The sequence below is a fragment of the Solea solea genome, chromosome 8, assembly GCF_958295425.1.
Source record: "Solea solea chromosome 8, fSolSol10.1, whole genome shotgun sequence".
NCBI classification, from domain to species: Eukaryota; Metazoa; Chordata; class Actinopteri; order Pleuronectiformes; family Soleidae; genus Solea; species Solea solea.
In genome coordinates this window covers 21709809-21726021 of record NC_081141.1, presented here as the reverse complement: position 1 = coordinate 21726021, position 16213 = coordinate 21709809, and the positions used below count along the sequence as shown (strand labels likewise).

The 16213-nt window shown below is 40.5% G+C and overlaps 2 protein-coding genes across 5 annotated transcripts in view; one reads left to right on the top strand and one right to left on the bottom strand.

The window, feature by feature from the left end:
• On the top strand, positions 1 to 11917 carry si:dkey-98f17.5 (uncharacterized protein LOC569123 homolog). Of its 3 annotated transcripts, none has more exons than XM_058635552.1 (13): positions 1 to 189; positions 976 to 1087; positions 1571 to 1664; positions 3030 to 3084; positions 6356 to 6496; positions 6571 to 6731; positions 6806 to 6904; positions 7664 to 7809; positions 8826 to 8997; positions 9129 to 9241; positions 9650 to 9737; positions 9894 to 9953; positions 10053 to 11917. In XM_058635552.1, the coding sequence occupies exons 1-12, from the start codon at positions 78 to 80 to the stop codon at positions 9945 to 9947; spliced, it is 1347 nt and encodes a 448-aa protein (XP_058491535.1). In that variant the 5' UTR covers positions 1 to 77; the 3' UTR covers positions 9948 to 9953; positions 10053 to 11917. The 3 variants fall into 3 exon arrangements, with proteins under 3 accessions (XP_058491535.1, XP_058491534.1, XP_058491533.1); XM_058635551.1 differs by having other exon boundaries at positions 2 to 189; positions 9894 to 9962; XM_058635550.1 differs by having other exon boundaries at positions 2 to 189; positions 9894 to 11917.
• The window catches only part of LOC131463676 (apoptosis-inducing factor 3), a 19255-nt gene continuing 14176 nt past the window's right edge, over positions 11135 to 16213 (bottom strand). The window contains exons 17-21 of one of the 2 annotated variants that reach the window (XM_058635546.1): positions 15611 to 15709; positions 15344 to 15419; positions 15130 to 15234; positions 14301 to 14321; positions 11135 to 14169 (exon numbers count right to left, since the gene is read on the bottom strand). In XM_058635546.1, coding sequence (XP_058491529.1) covers positions 14127 to 14169; positions 14301 to 14321; positions 15130 to 15234; positions 15344 to 15419; positions 15611 to 15709 — 344 coding nt within the window. In that variant the 3' untranslated portion in view covers positions 11135 to 14126. The remainder of the gene's footprint in view (positions 14170 to 14300; positions 14322 to 15129; positions 15235 to 15343; positions 15420 to 15610; positions 15710 to 16213) is intronic. The other variant, XM_058635547.1, reaches the window with a different exon arrangement.

Here is a 16213-nt window from a genome sequence, read left to right as displayed (position 1 = left end):
CCGCACAGGAGAGTGTTGGTGCAACCGTGAAATTGTTCCCACTGGCAGTTTGTGAGGTGGTGGCTGGGATCACAATAATGTCGTCCAGAAAGCCACGGTCCGTGGCAAACCCACTGGAGTCAGCGATCACCACTCCCAGTGAGAGGATCCTGAAGGAATGTCACGGCTTATATGTCGACAACGAAAACGGTAAGTAATCAATAACCTGCGATTGTTTGTGTGTTTACACGAGTTAGTGCTGAGTCTGAAGAAGGGGAAACACACCTGGTTGTGTTGTTATGTAACTTCGACTGTTTAATGGGACTCGGGCTGAAGTTGTGAAGTGTAGCAGGAGGTGCAGTGGGAGGAGGAGGTGCAGCAGGAGGTGCAGGGGGTGCAGCTGTCGGTCACTGTCAAACAAGTGTCATTGAGTTCGGTCGCCGTGTCTCGCGGACAGCGCCTCCATGTGACGGAGTACACCCACTGATCTGTCAGATTCATGGATTGATCATACCACTCGATTAGTATAATACTGATGACACAACCTTTGAACATAATTATTTGAGTGAAATATGTGAATATTTTCATAGTTTTTTATTTTATAGTTTCCTTTGCTCCATATATCAAGTAAATCATTAAAACTGACTTAAACTAAAACGTGTGGACAAAACAAGTGCACAGGGCCGCTAATCTTTTGGAGGTCCTAACCATAATTTGTCAGTCATAATTTGGTTTGTGGACAAAACAAGAACTCGATTAAGTTAAATATTTTCACCCAAATGTCACAAGTAAACATTTTCCCTTAGATCAGTCTGGCATTTTTCATTTTCTCATGCAGCTGACTGGCTCTCACTCAAAGATGCTTAAGGTTACAAGAACAAGAAGTATATCATCCATATTTCCCCTCTTTTTTTTTTAAATTATTTATTAAATTTTATGATTAGTACAATCATGCTAATTGAAATGGCTTCTGTGTGTCTGTGTGTGTACTTTCAGGCCTGGTAAAAATCGCCAGCAGCCTTGGGCTCCGTATCTTGCCTCCCAGAAAGAAAATCATTGTGATGATAATGGGAAACCACTCTGCAGGGAAGAGCTCCTTCATTAATTGGTAAGAAAAAAATATATTTTTTTAATAGGATTTGCTCTCTGACCCTCACATTTTACACCCCATGTTTCAATGAGAGTTATTTTTTAATTTGGCAACAGAATTGTGATCTTAACAAGTTTAACTGACTGACAGTTTGTCTTTTGATGAACACATCATGCTAAATAAAGCTACAAAAAGTAAAAGGGGATGCAATATTTTAATTAAACTTTCTTTTTGTTTATCATTTATTTTGCTGAGCCATTTATTGCTAAAAAATTGAATACAACATTGACCACTCAATGCGGGGATTCTGTCAGAGAATCCCAGTATTTTGTGTGAATAGTTGTGAAAAGGTCTGTTTAAAAAGACAATTCAGAAATTTCCAAAGCTGTTATAAAAGTTGGTTTAGTCGCTAATATTTGTATTGTTGCATTCTTTTGTTTGGAAATAATCAGGATTCTTCTATTAAAGCTAAAAAAACAACAGATTTTTCTGACATTTCAGGTATGTTGAAGAGCACATACAGAAAACAGGCGTCGCCATTGAAACGCAGGGGTTTACATTCATCACAAGTGGACGCAAAAGAGAATCATTGACGGTAAGGGCTTTACGGTTAGTGCTTTAATTGCATATTATGCCATTTCTTCCTCTAGGGGGCTCCCTTTTTGTCTTCTCTGTCAAAACAATAACAGAGATGTAGCATGGGATCATGAGCTTCAGCTCACCTCCTGACAAAGTGGCTTTGTGTCTCAGTGTTTTGCCAGAACTTACTTTATATTCCAGTTTTTTTAAGCATCTCTTTCTCTCTCTCTCTCTCACTCTTGCTCTCTTTTTTACCACACTATAGCTGTGACTGCTGCTGCAGCAACGACTCTCAGCTTATCAATGTCTTTATCTGTAGCAAACACACAAGACGCCCTAAAATAAAAGCACTCTGACGCTCCTGAGGCAGAACACGAGTATCGTTCAGTAAATGTTTATTTAAATGAAGTCATCTTTTGTATGAATTGTTGTTATTAAACTGTTTTATTTTAATCGGGTGGAAAATTTTAGATCAGAATCAAGAATGGAAAAACCCATAGCAGTCGACTTTTAGTTTAAAAGTAAAAGCGCTCTTTCTGTTCCTTGTTTACAATAATGTATTTTCAACCACGCTTTCAACCAAAGGCAAACCTTATATAAAATATTGTAGTAGAGCTGCAACTAATGATAAATAGATTATTTTATCTGTTAGTTCCATAAAATGTTGATCAGTGTTTTCCCAAACCTGGAAATTATGTTTTTTTCCCAGTTTTAAAGAAACCAAAGCAAAGAAACCAGAAAATATTCACCTTTTAAGAAGGTGAAAAAATCAGAAACCTTTACAATAAATATATAATTGAATAATTGCTGCAGCCCTACATGTTTATGTCTTTAATTTATCACGATCACAGTAAATAAAAGGTAGATGATGGCCGTGTGTTTGTGGACGAAGAGGGAGTCGAGTTGAATTAGTGACACGAGTAAGAGGAGCAAATGCTGCAGCCAGTCATAAAGGTGGATGTGGTGATAACATCAGCAGGGTGTATGCTGCCGCACACACACACGCACACACACACACACGCACACACACACGCACACACACGCACACACACACGCACACACACACACACACACACACACACAGAGGTATCTTTGGAGCTAATAAAAGGCTCGGGAGAGACCTCGTCTCTCGTTTGCCCCCTCTACTTCTCTGTTCATATCCTGCTGTGGTGAAGAGGATGAAGATAAATAATGTATTTGCTGTGCAGGACTGCAGCGTGGAAGGATTATCTCTTGTGTTCAGTAGAAGATCAAAGTAGGTGTCTTGAGCCGCAGAATGAGACTGAGCGTAGATAACTAAAAGGAGGGAGGCTGGAAACTGCAGATGAGTATTTATTTTTTCCTCTCATTGTCTTTGTTTTATTTTTTTTTTCTATGGCAGGGGAACGCGACGCTTCATCTCTACCCACACTTTCGACCCCTTCTGGAGTTCAAAGGTAACACTTCCATTCCAGTCCATTAGAAACTCACAGTGGGTTCCTGCAAAGTGCAACCCTTGACGTATTTTACATGCAGTGCGATTTCTGCTCAGAGAAAATCAAGGTCTCTCCACTGTGCTTATCTTCTACTCCCATGGTTCTCAAAGTGTGGTACATATACCTCCAGTGGCACGCAAGCTTCCTCTGGTGGTACTTGGAGGAAAATCAATAGGACCATTTTCATTGTCCTATATTAATCGTTATGTGTAGACCTGATGTTTCAAGACTGACGTTTAGAGAGGAAGAAGAACAGACTTGCCTCTGTCATCTGTCTGTACTGCTACTAATAAGGGCTTGATAATGAAGCGTTTATGGTTCTATTCTGTGCAAACACTGATAAGTGTTGCGGTCGTAAAACTGGAGTTACTGCGACGTGCAACCGCTCAACGGGTCAGGGGGTCCCCGCCGTGATAGAATGTCGTGAATGAGTGTGCGAAAGTGTGTGTGTTCTTGTATTTGTTGCTTTGTGAGGAGTGAGGACATTTTAACTAGTCCTCACTTCTGTAAAGGGCTTTTTGGGGATTAGGTCCTGGTTTTAGGGTTAGGCATTTAGTTGTGATGGTGGAACGGAGGCTAGGGAATGGAATTATGTCGATGAGGGTCCTCACTATGAATGAATGAAGTGTGTGTGTGCCACAGCACTCAAGGCAAATATTCACATGTGACCAATTATATCAAACCGCCATATATCTGCTCCAGACAGAAACCCTCCATCTGCCCTCACAATGTCGGCAGTATAATGACAATAAAGATCCTTTCCCTTTTTCATACGTGAGATCGTGATTGGGAATAGACACGCACATCCCCACCTTTTGCGGCGTCTTTTTCCCTCCCTTTGAAACTCCATTTTTCTATTTCAGTGACACAGTCAACTCTGCAGCCTTGGTTAATTCGACTCCAAACTGAAAGAAATGCAGTCACGAGTAAACACATGGAGATGACGGTGGTTTCTGTCGTCTCTTTTCCTCTGTCACTGCATTTGCTGAAGACGTTAAAGCATTAAAGGGGTCAGAGGGTTCAGATTTGCTGCAACAGCAGGTGCTGAGATGCAGCATTAGTCCGGCAGAACTACAGGAGATGAGTGAATCATTTACCAGGGATGGTCCACGTGCAACCAGGGCTGCAACTAATGAGTATTTCCAAATTCGAATCATAATTTCCTTGATGAATAGATTCGTTTGGTCCCATAAAATGTCAGAAAATGATGACGTTCTCCAAGGTCTTCACTAAAAATGTTTCAGTTTGAATGATTTCTTTGTTACATGGAGCAAAGAAACACTCAAACCGATTAGTCGATGACCAGAATAGTAATCCAGTGACCATTGCAGCCCCAACTGGATCAACTCAAACTACAGTGTTAGTGTGCGTGTCGTTATCACAGGTAACGATAACGACCTGAGGTCGTGTTTAGGCGCTTCACCTCGATGACTCAACACTGAGTCAGAGCCTTTGACGTATCAGGTTTTCTTGATAAATCAGACCAGACTACCGTTTTCCCCTCTCATTGGGTTTGTGCCATTTGTTGCTGAGCTGTGTGAGTGGAGATTATTCTCCCTCTCTTTCTCTCTCTTTCTATCTCTTTCTCACAAAGAGATATTAGATTTATTCAGTGGCTTGTTGTTGCTCTGTTGTGCGTCAGTAATGGTCTGGATCCTCTGGATGTTGAGGTGGTCTTGCAGAAAGTCTGGGTGTTGCCTGCTGGCTGTGTGGGATCATCAGTGTGAAGGGAGGAGGAGGAGGAGGAGACAGAAGAGGAGGAGGAGGAGGGGGGCAGTAATGTATGTGTGTAGTTTGACAGTGAGCGTATAGAGAGCGAGGGTTCACTGGGTGCGGACCAGAGCGCTCACAGTATGGCGTGTGAGTCACACGCCCAACCATCGACAGCAGTGCAGTGGAGTCAGGAGGAGCTGCTGAGAAATGTCACAGCCGCGAGAGACGTCGCAGCCACAGCTGCACTCTGCAGGCCCGAGCCTCGCAACACCGTCAGTCTCCTGCTGAAATACAAGCAATCTTCTTCTTATTTCAACTTCATCGTCGCCTCTGGGGGGAAAAAAAGAAAAACACCATGTCAGACATTTCTGTACCTGACACAGCGACTGAGGATGACTCATCAGAAAAAAGCACCATGCATTCTGATGTGGGAGCAGCTGCTTGGAAATACTTCTTAATGCTGTTTTGAGTCTTGCATACAGGATGTTTAACTGTATTGTGTTTTTTTTCTTCTTCTTGTCAACGTGTTTGAGAGTTTAGACCACAATGTGCTCTTTATCGTTTCTTAGTCCAACAAGTTAGTTTTAACTTTTGCTGAGGGAGTGTTTGCCCTTTTTCCTTGTGCACGGTATCTCAGTTACAGTCACTGGAGAGATTTAGACGACTTAGTTTGATCAAAGTGGATGACAATATCTGTGTGCTGTCGCAGTGGGCTTTCCAAACTCTGCGAGTAGGTCAGCAGATTTGTAGAGATGTAACATGAAGCGACTCAGAGACGTTTGCACAGATGCGATGATTTATTTCACTCTTAAACGTGGCGCGCGTTCACGGACGGTGTCGCTCGCCTGGGGATGGGAGGACGCACTTTCAGGACCTGTGGTTAGAGGCCGATGTATCGATAATGTGGCCACGCTGGTGTCAGGGAAACATAAGCGAATACTAATGTGCCACAGCAGCAGCAGTGGCACGGCTCGCTCACTGCAGCACAAGGATGTGATTTGTGCTGGGCTGTTAACACCTGCCTCTTCCTATGAAACAGCCTCAGTGTCATCACAGGCCCGTGTGGGTGGGGCTTCTTTAGTCAATAGTGGGGGTCTTTTCCTCAACAGTGATGCTGTTTCTTTCGGTGGGGTTGTAAAGGTCGGGGCTCGTGTGCGTTGCCTCACAGTCGTTCTTCACTGGCTAGCTTTATGTCCCACGCCCCGCACTAAAGCTGCCAGTTGAAGAGCTGTTGTGTGTAACCATGACAACGGACCTACGTAACACAATGGGTTTGATGTGATAAAATGGAAGTTGTGAGAGTGTGGCCACGTTCCCAGACGACGTGTACATCTTAATTAGGAGCGTATTTGCAGTTTGCTCACAGATTCCTTCAAAGCCGAAAGCACAAAAAGTTGAAGGCTTGATCCTTCACGTCAATGCGGCTCCCTCGGGTCCCCGAGTATCGACTGTACTGCGGCTTCCTAAATCACTTGTAATAATGAAGTCATCAGAGGGAACTGAAGTATGTATGTTCCAGGTGTGACGGACTACCTGTCGGCTGAAATCTCCACCTCCAAGCAGAAGAAGTTCAGCCTGGTGACCTTCGTGGATACTCCAGGTCTGGTCGACGGGGACATGATCTATCCTTTCGACGTCAACTGCGCCATCACCTGGTTGGGTACGTCTCGGCATACGAAGCCTTAAAGCCGCGTGTTTTCTCCAATGATCTGGTTTTTTAAATTTTCTGGGCAGGAGAACAGGCCGACTTGATATTCGTGTTCTTCGACCCGATGGGCCAGGCGCTGTGCAAGCGCACGCTCAACATCGTGGAGAGGCTGAGCGAGAAGTGTGGCGACAAGCTGATGTTCTACCTCAGCAAAGCAGACGAAGCTGGGAAGGAAACGGACAGACAGGTGACTTGATATTTTCTGTTTTCGTTCTTGTGGTAGTTTAAACCGGCGACTGAACTTTTCTTTTCTTTTGGCAGAGGGTGATGATGCAGATAGTCCAGGAGCTGTGTCGCCGTCCAGGTCTCAACAAATGTGGTTTTGAGATGCCGACAATTTACATCCCTAACCCACAGAAGGTGAATAAACTATGTTTGTGTACCGGTTGTTCTAAAGCAGATAATCAATATAAAATTGCAGCATTTCCTCTTGAAATGTTCTTGCGTTAACATATTTGACAACGGTCTAATACTTTGATAAATATGCAGTGTTTTACCACCTTAATTTCACACTTAATTTAGAAGGTATACCTGGGATTTTTAAACCCAAGGGAAGTTGCTAAAAGAAAAAAAGAAGATTAACACCATTCCCGTTGCCACTGGTTGTTCTACTGGTAGATGTTTGGACGGGCAGGGATGAGGTTTAAGTGTTTTCCTCACGTCTCAGGTGTTGGGGCTTGGATTTAAGGCTCTCGATGACCTTAGAGAGGCTGAACAGCCGTTGATTATCCTAGAATGTAAATTCTCCACCTCAGGTTTCCCGGTGGCTCTCGAAACAAGGTGATTAATATTTCAGTATGATGATGGACAGTTATCCATGGTTATAAACCATGGCTTTGATCAACCTCGTCTGACAGCAGCAGCTCTATACCGGAGTTATTGCTGCGCCATCTTGTGATCTACAGCCACAAAGCTCTACTACACGTTAGATTTATTCGTCCCTCCTGGCTTCCATTTTCTTTTCGCTGAACAAGAGCATCTTCCCTTCCGACTAAGTGCACGTGGCTGTCAATCGGAATCCCCTCAGGATTGGTTGTGAAAGTTTCCAGATGTTGGCCCACCCATTTTCAAGATGCACTGGGAATCAATGCACTCATGACGAGCCTCTGTCTTGTGTAGCCGAGCAGATGCGTGAACCAGATCGATGGGGTTTGTCAGACCATCGAGAAAACCATCAACCAGGCTGTTCAGAAGACGCTGAACCAGCTGGAGAAAGACTGCGACCTGATTTGTTCCACCATCCACGGCAAACTGGAGCAGGACAGGTTTGACCTCTCAACCCAACACAACGCATTATTCTTTATTATTTCATTCTTTATTTATTATTAGAGTTCACCTGCATGTACAATGAACACAATACCCATATTCTGAGTATGGAGGAGTTTACCAGCATTAATACACGTTAGTAAATGTAGGACTGGATTTGAATGCTGTGAACCACTTAATTTGAATAATTGCTTTTAAAATTTGAACTTGCAAAACATCAATTCACTACACAGTACAAACACTTAACTCTAACTATCTTTGTTACTCGTTACTACCAGATAAAATCAGAAGAAGAAGAAGAGTTGGTAATAGTCTGTGTTTATACAGAGCTTATCTAGTCTTTTTTCTACAAGTGTCTTGCTCAAGGACACATACAGACTAGCAGAGCCAGGAATTGAACCCACGACCTTCCAGTTAAAAGACAACTCGCCCTACCACTGAGCCACCATGGCTCAATCCTATCGCCTCACTTTTTTGTAATACTTTTACTTCTAAAACTTAAGCACATTTTAAATCAGAAAATGACATTTGATACTTAAGTACAGTAAATGTCATAAACATTAAGACTTTTACTTAAGTAATATGATAAAAAAGGGACAAAGTCATTTTCTGGTAAAGATGTGTGTACTTTTACTCAAGTATGCCTTTAAGGTACTTTAGAGAAGACTGCAGTTCAGTTTCTTCTTACTTCTCTTAATTCAAATTCAATTTTTGTGTCACACATCCGAGTCCTGGTGGTAAAAGCAAAATCGAGCACAGATGGAAAGAACTCAGTCATATGAATAGAAAACACTGACTCACTCACTCAGCTTCTACTGCTTTATCCTCCACATGAGGGTCCGGGGGGGCGGGGGGTGCTGGTGACTCAGCTTGACGTAGGACGAAAGGCAGGGTCCAATGTACCATAAATCATAAAAAAAAAAGGAAAATCATTTCACCTAAATATTGCACACTGGACCTTTATGTAAGCACTAAAAGCAGATAGTGTGTGTGTGTGTGTGTGTGTGTGATGCAGGGCTGACGTGACTTACAGCAGAAGTGTTCGTCTCCACTCCTTCCTGTGTGGAGCTCTGGGCGTTTTCCTCCCCGTCCTCTTCATCCTCAGTTTCATCGTGAGCACTTTCTCTAAAGAGCAGCTGGGCGAGATGCTGGGTGAAGGTCCAGCGCTGACCTTCGCCGTCTTTACAGTAAGAGCGAGTAAAGCACACGTACACGATCAGAAGAGCATGACCGCTCTGTTATAAATGTTATTTCATGAAATGGTTCGACTTACTTGGTATTTGCTTCTCTGACGGTCTACTCCATGTGTGTCCCACAGGGAGTGGTGCTATATTTTTGGGAATGGATACCAGAAGATGGACAAGTAGTGTTTGTTATAGTTTTTGGGGCGTTTTGCTACCTCCTGCTTCTCCTCGCTAAGCACTTTGCAGGGTAAGTGGTCGGACCTGATGCCAAAGACGCTACACGGTAGTAATGTGTTTTTAAAAAGGAACTAAGGCTTAGATACTAGGGATGCACAATATTTGACTATATATGTACCTGGTTGAGGTACCAAGAGTGGTTGATTTTTATATTCTGTGTTTCATAACTTTATATTTAAAGTTGTTTTCTTGGAGTTTGAAAATCTCTGATGGACATTACTCACTATTTTCAATATTTTTTTATCAGGGAAAAAGATCTACAGTGAAAATCTCCAATGTTAAACCCCTTACATTAATGGTTTAGAGAAATGTAAAATGTATATGTATTGGTTTAAAATTGATTAGATGCACATAAAACATACTTTTCAAAGAGAATAAATGATATTTTGTCATTTTAATCTTTGCTTCTTATTCTCAGCAAAAGGGTTAAGACTCTGTCAAAGAAGGAGAAGCGAGTGATGACAGACTACAGAGATTATATCCAGGATATTGTCAAAACCAAGAAGGTCAGACGATTATTGTATTTTATTACACACACACACACACATGGTTTTTTTCTATTGAAAGTGGTTGAAAAACTAAGTTAATTTCAAAATATTATTTTCTTTTGTCAGATTTGAAACTTCAGAATTTTGAATCGCATTGTTCATTTTGTTCCTCAGGGAAAATTGTACGAGTGGTACCTCCAGCAGTGTGCAGCAGAATATGACCTCTGACCCCAGGTCCCCCAAGTTCTGCTCAGTGCAGCATTGTTGTGTGTTTTTAAAAGGAATCAGTGAAACAAATAATCAGGGTTTTCTGTGTGTGTGTGTTATTCTCAGTCTGCAGGTGAATCCTCCGGTCCAGACGAGATCACTGCCACATTTACCGTCTCAACAAAAAAAAAGTGCCTCTCTCTTTGAGTTCAGGAGAAACTGTGATTGTAGCCGTTTATCAAAATGTGAATATGAAATTTTTGTACGTATAAATGATGGTGTTTACAAACGGAAACATTTTCTTCCAATCGCAGCTGTTTTTATCAACACATTTCTTTGACGTCATCGTTGACATGAAGTTTCACCGCACAGTCCTAAAGTCTGTCATGTTACGATGCCAGAATGTGTTTTTTATTCTATACTGTTAAAGGTACAGTGTGTAAGATTTGGTGGTCCAACATGGCGGCCCCTATATAGCGGACCTGACTCCTGATATTAACATAAAACAAGAACGCTTACAATCCAGTTAATAAATAATAAAAGAGTATTTTATCTTCAGTTTCTGCCAAATTAAAAAGAATTCTACCTAAATTGTACACACTGGACCTTTACGTTAAAGCTCTTAAAGCTGCAGTGCATAACTTTTAGTGATTTTTGTTGTTATTCTGCTTCTGTTTGTTCTCTGTGAACAGAAACTTATTGTTATTATTCTAAATATTTATATACTTCATCTGAAAATAGACTCTTGACGTGGAAAAAAAAGAAATTGCTTCCCGCATGGGAATGTCGCCAGGCAATATGAGATTTAAACTAGGGATGGGAATCGGTACCTAGTCACTATGCACTGACTTGAAAAAATGTAAAAAGGAAAGTTGTCATGTTGAGGGCTGTTTATTTCTTCTTTTTGGGAGAGCAATATTTGTGACACAGGTGGAGAATTATTTCCTTTAAATGACTCAGCACAAATGTGTTAACAGCTTAACAACGGCCCCTTTTGTCGCTTTTCTGCTTTTATTAACAACAGCCGACTTCTTCCCCTGCTTCAGAAAGCGAAGCGGAGTCCATACAATTGCACGACTTGCAATCAGATCTTAATGTGGACACCGGAGAAGCATGTTAATACCAGGTGTAAATGCATGTGGTAAAGAACTATCTGATCACAGAAAACACATTCTAATGTCGGGTGTAAAGGAGGCCAGAGAGTCATGAAGAGCTGATAGACTTTTATCAGACATTTGTTTGTATTTAAACGTTACGCACTACAGCTTTAACAGCAACTGCAATAATCGGTACTGTGATAATGACTCCTGCAGTCAAACCTTGGGACTTAAAGCTGCAAAAAAAAAAAAGGCCTGTGTTCAGACATCATTGTTGTGAAGTCTGAGGCTTTGTTAACTAGCACTGAACCCCGTCACGTCAGCTGAAGCCGTTTTATCGTGTTTTTAGGGAATATTTATTAGCCTTCACCAGGTGTTTTTCAGGGATGTACCAAAACTGATATACCAGATGACTTTTTATCTTACAGACACTTTTAAGTCTTTTTAAGTCGGGTCATGTATTGGCCACACCAGCGTCACAGTCATCTCAGTCATTAAAAGTATTTTTCCACTGTCAGTTAAGATTCATTGAGTTTTGCTTCCAGCTTTCAAATTGGGAAAGAAGAGCACTTAGTAAGTCATATTGACCGTGTGGTATCAGTATTGGGAAAGAAAAAGTGGAACTGGTATATCCTGTTTAAATCCTTGATACACTCTTCAGGCTGATGAACGCTAGTGTTTTTATATAACATTTATAGAGATATTTCATTTATAAATGTTGGAAATGTGTGTTCATTAATATTTATGTGATTTTTTTTTCCACAAATCATTTTCTATGTCTGTATCCTGGACTCAAACTTTATAAACTTATTCAAACTTCACTTGGTTTATGTGAATTCTCCACAAATGAATCCTGACCCTTCCTTCAAAATGTATTATTAAACATTTTCTACATTTCCTGTCTTTGTGGTTGATAAAGTAACAAATACTGCACAAACAACAGAGGAAGTTGATGTTTTAAGTACTGAGTACTGAGTGTATGTTGTTGGAAGACAAAGTTTTAGTTTTAGTTATAAAAATGTCATTACAGGATTCCCTGTTGGAAGAACAATGCTTTTTAAGACGCCAAGTCAGGGATTATCCACACACCAGGATAAAATCAGGCCCCTGTTTTAAATCCTTAAGCACATAACAAGCATTTCTGAACAAAGATGAGAGAGCCAGTGGTATTTCAACAACTGGAATATATATATATATATATTTATATTAAAGCAACAAATTCATTTCTGCTTTCAAAAAGGACCAGTAACCCCAGTGTCGTACGTCCAGGCCACAAACCTCAGTTCCCTGAGTTAGTAACAAGTAATTTCTCTTAAAGGGTAACTAAACTCCTACTTCCAAAGATAAATCTGACCAGTGCTTGATTTAGAAAAATGCCAAGCAGCGGGCTGTGAGGGAAAAGGGTGAGGGGGCGTGGTCTGGTTGTGAAAATCTGCAGCTGCGTGATGTGCTCGGTGAGTCTCGCCGCTCAAGCGTTCATACGTGCTTCAAGAGGTGAAGAGAGAACAGTGACAAAGCGACAGCTCTGATGTTATTAAAAGGGGGAGGAGTCTGGGACAACAAGCCTCGTGCTGGTTGGACAAGAGGGTGATGAAAGAGGACTAAAGGCCCATTTATACTCCATTTTCATGAGTTTTGATACTTAAGTTCAGTAAATATCACTCATATTTATGTATGTCCGCCTACGCGACTTTTGACAACTTGTTTTGCTTGAATTAAACCACAGTGCGAGTGAGTAAAGACAGACCGCCTGGCAGTCGCTCTCCGTTCTCTGGTTGCAGGGATAATAATAGGCCAAAAAGCTCCTGCAGCATGTTTTAAATTTGTGCACTGCAACTGTAGGTTGTTTGTTTTTGGTCATTTTCCTAACTGATTGGACAATTGACTCTATACTGCTCCCTACAGATGTCCAGTGGTATCGCTCCATTTTGTGAGTCATGAACGAACAAAAGAGTATAAATGGGCCTTCAGAAAGCCAGTGGCAACATTTGAATGCAGTAGCTGGTGTTTGACCAGAGAGGCAGTAGATATTCTTATAAAAACTTGTTGAAATTATACAATTCTTAACACCAAACTGGGAAGATTTAGGGGTTTAGTTACACTTTAAGGTGACAGAGATCAAAAATAACCTCAAGCTGCTATTTAATTTTTTTTGTGTGAAATCTGTCAGAAATTACATGAGCGTATTGTGCAAGCACTAGTGTATCAGTTAAAGTATTATTGAACCTTTGTTTTGTGCAATCTACTTGCAGGGTAACCAGTAAGAGGAGGTACGTAGTCAAGCAACCTGTGTGTGTGTTAATGAGTCATTCAGTTTTCAGCTGAAGTTATGGTAACACTGAACATTAAAGTACAGTAACAACGTGGTAATGTTATGGTAATTGTTATTTCCAAGTTATTATCTGGGTATTACTGTAATATAACCTCATTAAAATGACCACGTTATAACAAAGCTGGAAATTGCATTAGAAATAAGACAATATTACATAATAATATCCATATTGTTACTGTACTGTATTTGTGTCAGTGTCTGAAGTTCTCCTGTAATATTATTGTATACCATGCAGATCATGTGTCTGTATGTGTAGTAACCAAATGTAAAAATTAGAATGGTTCAGCTCAAACTATAACGTTCATACTTTGTTACAGTGCATTTAGGATTTTATAGCTATAAACACAATGTTGTTTGTACAAAATAAAAATGCAGATGTCTGTTCCTGGCCTTTTATAAACAAGTGTACAGGTAGATGCATCTTCTAGCAGCAGCACAGAGACTCGAACCAGTATTGCTTTTCTTTTTTTTCTTTTTTTTTTTTAGACAAGCATGACAACAGTGTACTCGGACCACGTATGGCTCCATTTGTCACGTTCAAATGTCTCTCGGGAACAAAAGCAAGTCTCAGTGTTGTCCTGGTCCTACGGCAGACATGGTCCTGTCCCCAATGTGTGTGTGAGAGAGAGAAAGAGTGATAGAAATAAGGGAAAGTGTGTAGTTGTGTCCAAAAAAGAAGAATAGCTGCTTAGTGTCTCAGCACCATTAGTGTCCATAGTGAGGTGTCCACCGGACATGGGGTTTGTCCTTTGGGGACATTCAGGTGTAAAGTCATTGAGAGCCTTTGTCAATCAACCAAGAAATGTCTCCAGTCCTACAAGACAAACAAAAACCCACAAACAGGTACATTAACATGTCGATGAGAGCGATACCTTTTTGCCTTTGTGTGGTCGTTATAAGTGAAATGGAAAAGATTTAAAAAAAAAAGCTCATGTGTTTCCGTACTTGCCGAGTCGTGCTAGCATCCTTATTTTGGTTTGCATTATTGGGAGTAAAAAGACACAAAACACATGGAGAACACTACAGTCAAATTAGCCTCAGAACAAAGTAACACAACAGACAAATCATATATATATATATGAAATGTATCCTGCATAAATAAAGCTTAAATATTAAAAAAAACAACTACATGACCAAATACATCTGTGAACTGCTAGTTATTATTGCTGTGAAGTGTTTGTTTGTCAATGATATTGTTATAAAATAATATTACTGTCATGATAAAATTTGTCTTACTATTTGATATGAACATTAAATATATATATATAAAATAAAAGCATTATATTATACTTATTTTTAACAGTCAAGAAACATTCATTAATTCAGTGACTCATTCAAGTTTGTTTTGAATTATTTGTAAATATAAAAAGCAATTATTAAATATTAAGTATACTGCATGCAAATTATATTATATTATAACTAATGATTCTTTGTCATAAATATACATTAATAATAATTAATGTCCTCTATCGTGACCTCTCTAATGAGAAATAATTACTTTTTTCCAAGTGATAATTATTGAAACGATTATAAAGTTGGATAAGCCAGAAAATAAAGTGCTGCCACATGAGGTTAACATGAACAAAACAGGTGCTGTTGTTGCTCTGAGAGACTCATAAGTCAACTAGTTTGTCTCGGGTAATTCTCTGCACGTGATTAAAGTCACAAGCCCCTCAACTCGTCGTGTTTTTCCCCCTCACAGTGAAAACCTGAGTGAACCTAAAGAACATAAACAGCTATTGTAACCGTGACCAGATTTAAGTCTGGGACTTACTCCACATCTCGTTTCTTAATCGTCTTTCCAGATCCTAAGACCTCGGCCACCCTGGACACAATGGGATCATAGTTCATACTGGCGACCGCGACCACCTCCTCACTCCTGCAGAGGGACACGAGAGAGAAACACTGAGAAACTATCATCAAAGGTTAGACGTTACAGGACGCTGTTGTTTAAATTTTCTAGCAGCTATACAATGAAGAAACTTTACCTGGTATAAAATGCTACAAATCTAAGTTCATCCAGATCTCCTTGTATAACGACATCATCAAATCCATCCCCGTACCCTTCACAAAAACAGAGAAAAACACATCATCACATCATTCTTGGAATAGGTCTTGGCATTTAGTTTGACAGCTAGAAGACAACACCATCACATCAACACACAAGTCAACCTGTGATCTTTCCCTCCCATCACTGATAAACTCCATAGTCTTGGTGTGTCTTTACACTGAGAGCAGATGGGAGTTCTACCTACCTGCATAGCGAATGGTCTTCCCAAACATGGCAGACCAGAAATAAGGCACAGTTTTCATCTCAGAGGCTCGGCCCATCATGCTGAGAGCCGCCGCCCTTCCTGTTAGGTCAGTTTGAAAATGCAAAAAAAAAAAAAGCAGCTCAAAGGATTACCATGTTAAATCATAGTAGCTGTCTTCTGATTGGGTGCAGGTGTATCATCAGGTGCCTGTGGTGTTTTGACAGTGCTTTTATTTGTAAACCCATTTGTGAATCTATAGATTAAAGCTGTCGTGCATAACTTCTGGTGATTTTTTTCAATGTTATTTCTCTGCCTCTGTTTGTTTTTCATGAACAGAGGTAATGTAACATTACTTATGCTGCATCTTTCGTCTGAGGATGCAGATCTCACTGAGGGAGCATTTGTGTGAGTACATCAGCAGTCCTGGGGTGGGCGGGGGCAAGTAGCGAAACAACCAGGTTTCTTAAGCAGTAGATTTCACTTGGCTTGTTTTTATGAACAAAGAGAAGAAAATCAGTTTATTTTGTAACTTCTGTACAATTATTACTCCACTACTAAAAATGTGATATAAAATGAATCATGTTTGTCTAAACAACACATAAG